The sequence below is a fragment of the Falco cherrug genome, chromosome 5 (genome assembly GCF_023634085.1).
Source record: "Falco cherrug isolate bFalChe1 chromosome 5, bFalChe1.pri, whole genome shotgun sequence".
NCBI classification, from domain to species: domain Eukaryota; kingdom Metazoa; phylum Chordata; class Aves; order Falconiformes; family Falconidae; genus Falco; species Falco cherrug.
The window spans coordinates 66,491,960-66,502,150 of NC_073701.1; the positions used below are offsets into that span (position 1 = coordinate 66,491,960).

The 10,191-nt window shown below is 40.4% G+C and overlaps 1 protein-coding gene across 3 annotated transcripts in view; it reads right to left on the reverse strand.

The window, feature by feature from the left end:
- USP6NL (USP6 N-terminal like) overlaps nt 1–9,954 on the reverse strand; it is a 130,773-nt gene extending 120,819 nt beyond the window's left edge. For 2 of the 3 annotated variants that reach the window (XM_055711449.1, XM_055711447.1), the window contains exons 1-2: nt 9,823–9,954; nt 4,386–4,475 (exon numbers count right to left, since the gene is read on the reverse strand). In XM_055711449.1, coding sequence (XP_055567424.1) covers nt 4,386–4,389 — 4 coding nt within the window. In that variant the 5' untranslated portion in view covers nt 4,390–4,475; nt 9,823–9,954. Of the gene's footprint in view, nt 1–4,385; nt 4,476–9,351; nt 9,376–9,822 lie in introns of those variants that run through there. The other variant, XM_027811927.2, reaches the window with a different exon arrangement.
- Nucleotides 9,955–10,191: the final 237 nt, after the last annotated feature.

Consider the following 10,191-nt stretch of genomic DNA (forward strand, 5'->3'; position numbering starts at 1 on the left):
ACATACATCAGCTTTATAATTATTTGCAACACTTTACCCCAAAATACACAAAATGCACAGCCACCTCACACTTTAAGCCACAAGAAAATGTCCATTTCCCAAAATGTATTTAATGAATCATAAAATCATTTAGGTTGGAAAAGGCCTTTGAGATCATCAAGTCCAACTGCTAACCCAGGACTGCCAAGTCCATCACTAAACCACATCCCTAAGTGCCACATCTACACATTTTTTTTAAACACCTCCACGGATGGTGATTCCACCACCTCCCTGGGAAGCCTGTTCTAATGCTTCAGTACTCTTTTAGTAAAGAAATGTTTCCTAATATCCCATATAAACCTCCCCTGGTGCACTTTGAGGCAATTTCCTATTGTCCTGTCGCTTGTTATCTGGGAGAAGAGACCTACCCCCACCTGCCTACAACCTCCTTTTAGGTAGTTGTAGAGTGGAATAAGATCCCTTCCCGAGTCTCCTCCAGACTAAAACAGTTTGAACTACGAACAATTTGACTTGGTCCTCAGTTCACTACAGATTCATTCTGGCTTACAAAGAGGGGGAAAAAATCGAGCCATCCTTAATTAAACAGACCTTTCTTAGCGTAGGAAGCTTTATAGAAGCCCAGAACATAACTTTTCCTCAGTTGCAAGCACAGGAATAACACTGCATACTTGCTAAAGTATTATATCTTTCTTAAGGCAGGCCTTAACATTTGTTTTAATTCCCAAGTGTCTTGCTCATGAACAGAGAAACTGACAGCCAAAACTATTTCTTTACAAACACCACAAGAACTTCAAAAGAAAGGAAATTTTTATTATTTTTTTCCCTAGAAATCACAGAACCCAAGTTTCTCCATGAACACAAAACTAGTAAGCCAGCTGTAATAAGAGGTCAAGACAAATAACCAACCATCAAATAGAAGCAACCTTTAATCACACCATTGTGGTCTTGATTTGACCTGGTGAAGCAAAAAGTTTCCCACCTCATTACCAGGCCACACTGATCATTTTCAAAAATAAAACTGCATAGCATCTCTCCAAACACAAAAAATGCACCTCTACCCTCAGTCAAAACTGTGAAGAAAACCTGAAGAGATGATACCGAAGCATGAGGAAGAGCAGGTTAACTTCCCAACTGCAAGCAGTGCTAATTTTTTAGGGCACGGGAAACAAAACTAAAAGCAGAAAGACAAAGCCAGGAAAGAATTATTTTGTACAATTTATTCTGATAGCAGAATAATAATAATAAAAAAACAACTGGCACTGCACCCTATACATTTAAGCGGGGGGGGGGGGGGGGGGGGGTATGAAAACATCAGCAACTTGTTGCAACAGTAAGTACTAACAACTAGTTTAACTGTTTGCAAACTCTGTTCATTGCAGCAGCTCAAGTAAGTTCACTGCACTGACCATCCTTCAAAGGAGAAAGAACAAGAAAATTCCCAAACATGAAGAGCACAGTTTATAATCTTAAGAATTTATCATGACACTACACATTTTCTGGCAGCAATGTCAGCAGCTGGAGAAAATGCAGGTGATTAAACCAACTCTGTCTGTGGTGTAACAGTCTAGGCAAGTTACATACAGCCAGGATTTCTCTGACAAGTTATCTTTAAATACAAAATAAATCAAAATCAATCTAAGTTAACTAACATGTATACTTTTACCCACCCTTTAAGCATGAGACCTCACCATCCTATGGGGCACACAACAATGAAGTATAATTGGAAATACACATTTGTCTTATCCTTATTATTTATGAAAACAGACATTTATAAAGGCATTCCGCAGAAATAAAAGCCTCAATAGAGACTGCCTCAGTTTTAACACGTTTTCAGATTCTTTTTATTGCCCAACTACCACAAACAGTGGACTTTGCAATTCTGTCAACACTGGATCTTCCCCAATATTGGGGAAGTACAACAGGATCCAAGCTACTTATCTACACACCTGATAAGTATTACAAGTTATACAACAGTAGTTCACCCATTCACTTTCTAAAAAAAATTAACTGATCTTTTGCTTAAAAATAAGCTTGTCTGCGCTTTTAAAGTACCAGGATATTACAGATTTACTTCCACAACCTATTTCAAGAAAATAATACCCTCTATGTAACAAACTGCTAAAACAACAAATATGATAATGTAAAAAAAGACTTTTTAAGCTAGTGAATAAGCTTGCCAAAACCCCTCAAATTGATATGAACTGCCTGTGAATAAATTTAGGACAGATATTAGGAGGATTTAATCATTTTAGGACTCCAATCCTAGAACAGGCCTTCACAAACAGCAATGGAAATATATATTGCATGAAGTGTATCACAAGAAAATAGCAAGTAGGATTCTATAATGTAGCCTGCACATAACAGCATTCTGGATTTTTTAACCAAGAAGTTATTAGCCTTCTTAAGTCTGATGTTCCCACATTTTAGATGATCTTTTTAGATAGATTTTTCGGTTTAAATTACACTAGGTGATGCACAAGGTCAGAATACTAGAGACACCCATCACTTTCAACACACCTAGCTATTCTAGGTCCCCACTGATTTTGTGAATAAACTTACATGTACAGAAGTATGCAAACAAATGCATCTTTCTAAGATGAGAAATACCTCCTAGAATGATGTATTTAGAAGACAGAAGCCTAAAACCATGCAGACCATGCCTATAGTTCAAGCTTCCCTGAAGTAAACCATAAACTTAAGAAATCCCACACGAGCTGAACATACATCTCATCTTCTCTAAACCGTATTTTCAAAAAAAAGTGCCATTGTCTGTTGTGCTTTTGCAGCCCATCACTTCACACAGACTTAAGCATCTAAGCGATCACAAGAATGTGGTGGTCTGTAAAGAAGAGACTGCATTTTGAATAATGTAACTATTAACCACCACAAAAAGTATTGCCAAAGCATTATCTTTCATTTAAATAAAGGTCTTCATTCTTTTTAATATAAAGCTAAACCCTGCACTCTGGAATTACATCAGAATCTCACCAAAACCAATGGTGTTTTGTTCAAGTCATGACAGTATTTGTGTACTCAAACCAACATCACAGCAGCACCTTGGTGAGTCACATTTAACACAGCAACTATGATTAAAAAGGCAAAAAGCCTGAATTATTTGTTATGTTTAAGACTATACATAAGGTAATGACAGCACATAAGACGGTCTATAAAACAAATGAAAATGAATATAGCAGCATTTGACAAATCAGGATATTCAGGTACTTGAATAACTGCCTGTCAAGTTGTCATCTATGCAATACAGCATATAATTTAAACGCCAGAAAGTAAACAAGTGTGAACACCACTATTAAAGAGGAAAAAAGAACTATTTTAGTATTTTTATAGAATTATATTTACACTAAGCATGAACCTTAGAGTTCAGCAATTCTCTCAGTCCTTTTTTTGGTGTAGTTTTTCCTTTGCTGGCGTTTCCCTCGTATTCTTTTTTTCTTCCAGATGTCAAGAACAGCCATTTTTCATTTACTTGACAAGAAATTCAACCAACAATTTTCTTTACTAATTTCCTCCAAGAAAATCAAATGGTCTTATTTTACTAACATAGGATATAATTATCCTATGAATTATATGCTTGTTCCTCAACGGATTCAGTACTTGTGTTGAAACTAAGCTACACTGCAAGTACAGTTCCTGTGCATATGAAGTTATATACTTATTTCTGTATGATGTAAGGCTAGGCAATGTTGCTGCCAAGAATTACATTAAGAAGCCTCACATCCACAAAACTTATGAAAGACCTTTAAATACTCAAAACAGCTTGCTAGAAAGATATTATCTTACCCATCAGATATAGGCTAAAACAAAACTTCTGGTGTCTTTCATCTGTTTTTTTCCACCAAAACAGATCTTAAGCCCCAGTTTTCTATGGCTCAGCTCTTTCCATCACATGCCAAAATTCCTTTGGGATCAGACCTCTATACTGGAATTTGAGTAATATATTTATTTTTCCCTATAAAATGAAGTCCATTCATTTTATGTTGGATTTTTACCAGGTATTTAAATTTGTTGGACAGTCACATATTTTGGAACTCTTAGTAAACCCAAGACATTTTCCACTCAGAGTTACATGTTTTATTTATACTGAAAAAGACAAACTTCAGCTTGTTACAGAATTCACCTTCTTGGAAATGACAACAGACTAGCAACACAGAAGTCGTACAGAACACACATTGATCAAAAATTTGCAGATTAAGAACACCATCTGCCAAATCTCAGGTTTATTTTGTCATTTTTAAAGGACTAAAGAGACAAAACTCAATATGAATGCTTTTAAAGGAAAAAACACCTTCCAAAACCCACTACAGAAGGACATTTCTTCTAAGCTGCAAACTGAAGGTTTCTTTTTTTCCTCAAAGAAATCTACTTACTCATGACTGGAAACTTCTTTGCATATAATCCAAGACAGGTCTTGAAGCAAGGTATCTTGGTGGAGAAGGTTTCTCAGAGGTATACATGTCCTGATGAAGATACAAAAATAAAGAAACAAGTAATTTTTTCCAACTTCAAATAACCAGAATAAATGTTTATAAACTGTCTTTCCTACTATATTTTCATCCTCCTTGTTAGAAAAAGGAACATGAAGATGTATTTTTTATGAATGCAGAAATTTACTGCTTAAGGATATATTCTGAATTTTATCAACTCAAAAATCTGTGTTTTCTTCTAACAGTCATATTAAAAACTTGTGTGCATATACTAGTTCAAAAAATATAACTGCATCCAAAAGATAAGAAATGTTCTTAAGTACAAGACTATAGTATAGATATAGTAACTGAAAATACCGTCAAAATAGTATTTTCCTTCAGCAACCTCAGCTAGCAAGAAGATGCACTACAAACATAATCTTCAAAACCCAAGAAATACAAATAACTTTACTAAATAAGTCTGGGTTGGCATTAGCACCCAACACTTCCTCCTCAGAAATAAAATCTGAAGAAGTTGCCATTAGTAGCAACTGTAAGCCATCACATCAGTCAATTCATAATCAAAATGAAAAAAAGATACCCAAGTAGGGCAGATATGGATTCAGTAACAATACACCTGGCTCTCCTCAAAGCACAATACAGAGGACTAAATCTCCAACAGTGACAGCAGAGTAGGTACATTTTGGAAAACTTATTACATAATCTCTATCCTGCTGCTAAAAGCAAGTTTATATAACTCTGACAGAACAGTTAAATGAAAGTAAGTACACCTCACAGCTGAGATGAAAAGAAAAAACCAAACATGTCTATTAAGCTATAAAGAGTTTTCCTCTAATACCTGCACAAATAGAATTTCTGTGAATTAAGGAATATTAGGCAATTTAGGTCCTCTCTTCAGCACCAATTAGAACTTGCTGAACCTGACCACCTGTGCTAATCCAGACAGATAGTATCTTGTGCTGACTCGGATTTCAAGCCTCAACTCTCCTGATCTCTTAATGTTTTTTAAAAAAATGTAAATAAATAAAAAAAGACAAAAGAAGAGATCAAACTTTATCTCAAGTATGACTTCGCATAACATTTATAGAATTATAGCATGTGGCAAAGTAGTAGAGAAACTATCACAGGACTGAAGTCACATCACAAGGCGGCTCCTGTATCGATTGCTAAACCCAGTTTTTAAAAAAAACAAACAAACCAAAACCACAACAAACAACCCCCCCAAAAAAAACCACCATAAAACAGCCAAACAAAAAAAAAAAAAAACCAACAAAAAAACCCCCACAGACCACAAAAAAATCCAACTGCCAAAAGGAAGCCTTCAGTAATGATGCAGACTGAAAATTACAACCAGTTTCTTTTGCATTGAAAAGTAATGTAAGGAAGAGGCTTCAAAGGGGAATAAAATGGTATCATGCTGAAAAAATATGTATGCAAACATTGTAAAAAACCCACAGATGAACACAAAGCCATGAGATGGTGCCATCACTGAAGAAAAACAGTTTGAATTGCAGGTCCTGTCAATTCTCTGTGAATGGCTGCTAAATTAAATAGTTAAGCTCACACAGACTAATCAAAAAATACCATCTGGTTAAAATGTATCATTAGAAGTGTAGTCTTATCAGCTTCCTTTTGATTCCTGATGTCAAAATTAGCAAATATAACTTCTACGACATTATTTACTGGACCGATTACAGCTATTATGTTAGGAACATACGAGTCATACAGACAGCCCTCAAACCAGGTTCAAAGCACTTTTGACCAGAGCTCCATACTACCTTTGGGCCCAAATTGTTCTTCAATCTTATGGAGAGTCAACTGGAAGACTGAAGTTTCCCATTCAACTTGATTCTCCAAAGGTATAGTCTCACCTTAGTTTTGTAAACAAGACTAACAATACTTTGCCTCAGAGACATCATGTTACATGACATTTTATTGTGTGTACGTACAGGAAAAGGCTGTTCACTAGGAAAAAACAAAACACCAGTTCTGAAAACCACTTAAGGCTAATAATAGCATAATTATGCACCATATCGTTTATAAAAAATCTAGTCACGTAACACTAAGGAAACAAGTAGGGGACAATGTAGCAGCTATATACTACCTAAAAATGTGTCACAACCATGACAAGTGAATGTTTGGTTACACTACAGCAACATGAACTCCAACTTCCAGCTATAAAATGTTACTCCTGTCTTGCCACACCTTTGACTAGATATTTTGCTTAGCTATTGCTAGTACCTCTTTACTAGCCAATACAGACTTCTGGTTAAATTCTGTTTTTTGTACTCTGAAATAATGCTGCATATGTGCTTCATAAAGTTTCCCTTGTTCACAATGTTATCATTTTGCAGAAGACCATTTACTTGAAGTTTACTTATTTGAAAGTGCTTAACTCCCTAAAAAAGGAAAGCTTCATCTTTTATCTGTAATTTTGTGTATAGCAATAGCCAGCAGCATCGGAAAAATCAGGAAAAGCCAACACTGCCAAATATCAGAAAGTCTGCTCTTCCTGTTGCATTACAATATTGACACTTTTCTTAAGGATATGTGTTAGAAACTAAATTGTTATTGCTTAGTGCTCTCAGCCAACAACCTGATTTATTTCAGTGCTTGTAGGGTTCTCTCTTGCACAGAAACACTACCAACTATTACACAACAGAGAAAGAAAGACTATTACTTGTGAAGTGTCTTGCTGAAAGATACCATCTCGGAAAACTTTTTATTCAAAGTAGTACTTGACAGCCTTTATGCTTTCCCTTGCAATTAGCAAGGCTCTAAAAAAAAAAAAAAACAAAAAAAAACACCCACACACATACCTTTGCTCCTTCTCTTTTCCTGAAGAGCTAACCCTTGTATTCCATCCAGCATTTCCTCTACTAACACACACCTACTAGTCCCTGGTGGTTTCACCTTCAGTAATTGTGAAACTATTAGCATTTCAATTTAGATTTGAAAGAAATACCTGAAGTGAGAGAAGCTCTTTACAACTTCAAATTCAAGCACACTAATAATACATTCAACTATCTGCTTCCACACCCAGATCCAGGTCTCTTTTTTTACCCAATACTCTGTTTCAGGATAACTAATATGAGCCAGATTGCATGAGAATTGCAACATACTATAAGTCTATGCACTATGACTCTACCCAAAGAAAAAATATTTTCCTTTAAGTTGGCAATTAAAGATTCAGGTCTAGCCTGTGTGTATGTTATTGTACTACCTGTTTAACTTAGATGCCAAGGAGTTAACACAAAGAATTTATATCCCCAATTCCCAAAAACCAGAAATCACAGGAACAGCATGCAACTGCACTGTTTAAACACACACACACACAGACAAAATAGCCAGAGAGCCTGCCTGGCACAAATGAGTATTTCATTGTCATTTACTTTCTTCTTTAAACCAAAATGTTATGCCCTCTCAAAGAAAACAGAGATTTCAGAAGCACATGTTTGAAAGTTTTATAGATAGCTGGCTGGCAAAACATTAAGTCTGAAATTGCTGGTTTCCATGCTGTATAACCAGAGGGCGAAAGAACAGCTGGTTAAAAGGCAGTTCTACTAAATACTTATTTTTCACTGCATCCAAGTTGAATTAACTTCAAGGTTGTATCAGTAACAAAAAAACTGAATCAAAGTTGTAATCAGTAACAACAGAAGTTAAGAAGCAAAACTAAGTCACTTAAAAGCACAGCTATTAAGAAGAACATAATAAAAATTCCTGATATAGCATCAAGCTTCTGAGTGTCCCAGCTCAGTAAAATGCCCGTCAGCGCACACGTCAAATTCACAACAAAATAAAAACTATTACTGTTTAAGAACGTACACAAAATCATTGACTGGCCTCAGAAGAGGAAATACAAGTACAAATGAAACAAGCACAATGACACACCCTCCTTTGTTCATAGCAGGAGTATTTACACTACAAAGCGTTGAAGCAAATTGCTTTTAGTTTCAGGCGCTGCTGATTGGCCGTCGTATGTAATATACACATGCCTAGCACAGTCTGAGTTTCGACTGTCACACAGCAGCTCTACATCGTAGGGTCCAGCTACATAAACCATAGAGAACAATTATTTAATACAATTATTCTAATTGAACGGATCCTCCACAAAATGCATTTGTTGTGAACAAGGCAGATGCGCATTCGCTTCACTCCACTGCAATTCATTGAAAGCTAAAAACTAGCTACACTCCGAGCCAGCTTGCTGTGCAGCTGCCTCCTCCAAACAGAAAACAGCACAAAGAAAGTTATTCTCAAGTGTAGGCAGGCAAACGACTGGTACAGGATTTTGGAGACAGTGTTTTAAGTCACCACTTGACTCTCGTTCAGCTGGCAGTTCAATGGCTTCGGTGCTTTCCTACAGGCGGCCGCCCACACCACAGAAAGAACCCGAAACATCTGATAACCGGCCCTTTTGCTGACAGTCCCAGCAGAGACCAAGGACTCTGGGAGGGTTATGGAGACTAAAGCCTGTTGGCAGCACTGCCTGCGGGAAGCAGGCAAGGCTGTGGACCCTTCTGTACCACTCCATGACCCCCAGCCTGGCACTTTTCACCACATACCTGTAGTGTTACAAAAAGCTGAGGAGGGAGCAGGTACAGAAAGCAGCAGGGCCAGAAAGCCACATTAAAACAGGCTTCAGCCATCCAAACCCTCCCTGCTGCCGACACGGGTGCAGCCTCCCATCCAGAAAAAAAAGGGGGGCCCTCAACAAGGCCCCGAGGGGAATCCGACACACACACACACACAGCCACGCACCCCCTCCCCAGTCTCCCCTGCCTCTGCCCCATTCTGACTGCGGAGGCCAAGCCCACCACAGCCCCTCACTCTCCTGAGGGAACCGGACGACTTGGGGGGAGGGGGATCCCCCCGCCACCGCCGCCACACCTTACTCAAGCCTTACAATGGGACCCAGGGGCACCTCCAGCAGGGCCTCCCTCGGGCTCCCCCAGCACACGCAGCTCAGCTGCCCCCGCACGGCACCGGCCCCCCAGAGCTCTCCACACGCTGCCCCCTTCGCCTCCCCCCGCTCCAAGAGAAATAGTAGGGACCCTCCGAACACACACACCCCTCTCCGCTGGAAATGGAACAGTCTGAAGCACCCCAGTACCCTTCGGGAGCTGGCTCCCGCCTCTTCCACCTCCCCAGCCCCGCGGGTGGTGCGCGCAGCCCGAACTCCCCCCCAGGGGAGGATGGTATTGCCCGCCTCCCCTCAGCGCGCTAGGAACCGTGTCCCACGCCGCCCGCTTCAATGGGCAGGGCCGGCGCGGCATCTCCCCACACGCCCCACCCGCGCCCCGGGAACGGAAGGGTCCAGCCGGCCACCTCGTCGCGGGGGGCTGCACAGTGGCCGGCCGCCCCGGCTCGCCCTTACCTTTGCTCAGCTTCCTCCTCCTTCCGGGGCCTCCGTCCGCCTCCTCCCCAGCGGCACTGCCCTGCTTGCTGCCCCGGGACCGGCGGCCTCCAACCAGGAAGTGCCCCGGTGTGACACCAGCGGCCGGCGCTATGGAAACCGTGCCCGCCCCCGCCCCTCCCGCGCCGGCGCCGTCCCACAGGGCTGACCCGCCGCAGCCGCCATCTTGCCCTCACAACGAGGCGCGGAGGTGTCCGGCCCCGGCGTGCTCCCTGCAACCGCCGGCGCCATCTTGGGCCAGTAACGAGGCCTCGCCGGCGGCGGGCGGCCCGCTGCCCGGGCGGCGCGGTGAGCCGTTCCTTGCTGAGGCCGGAGCTGCTCTGGCAGCCC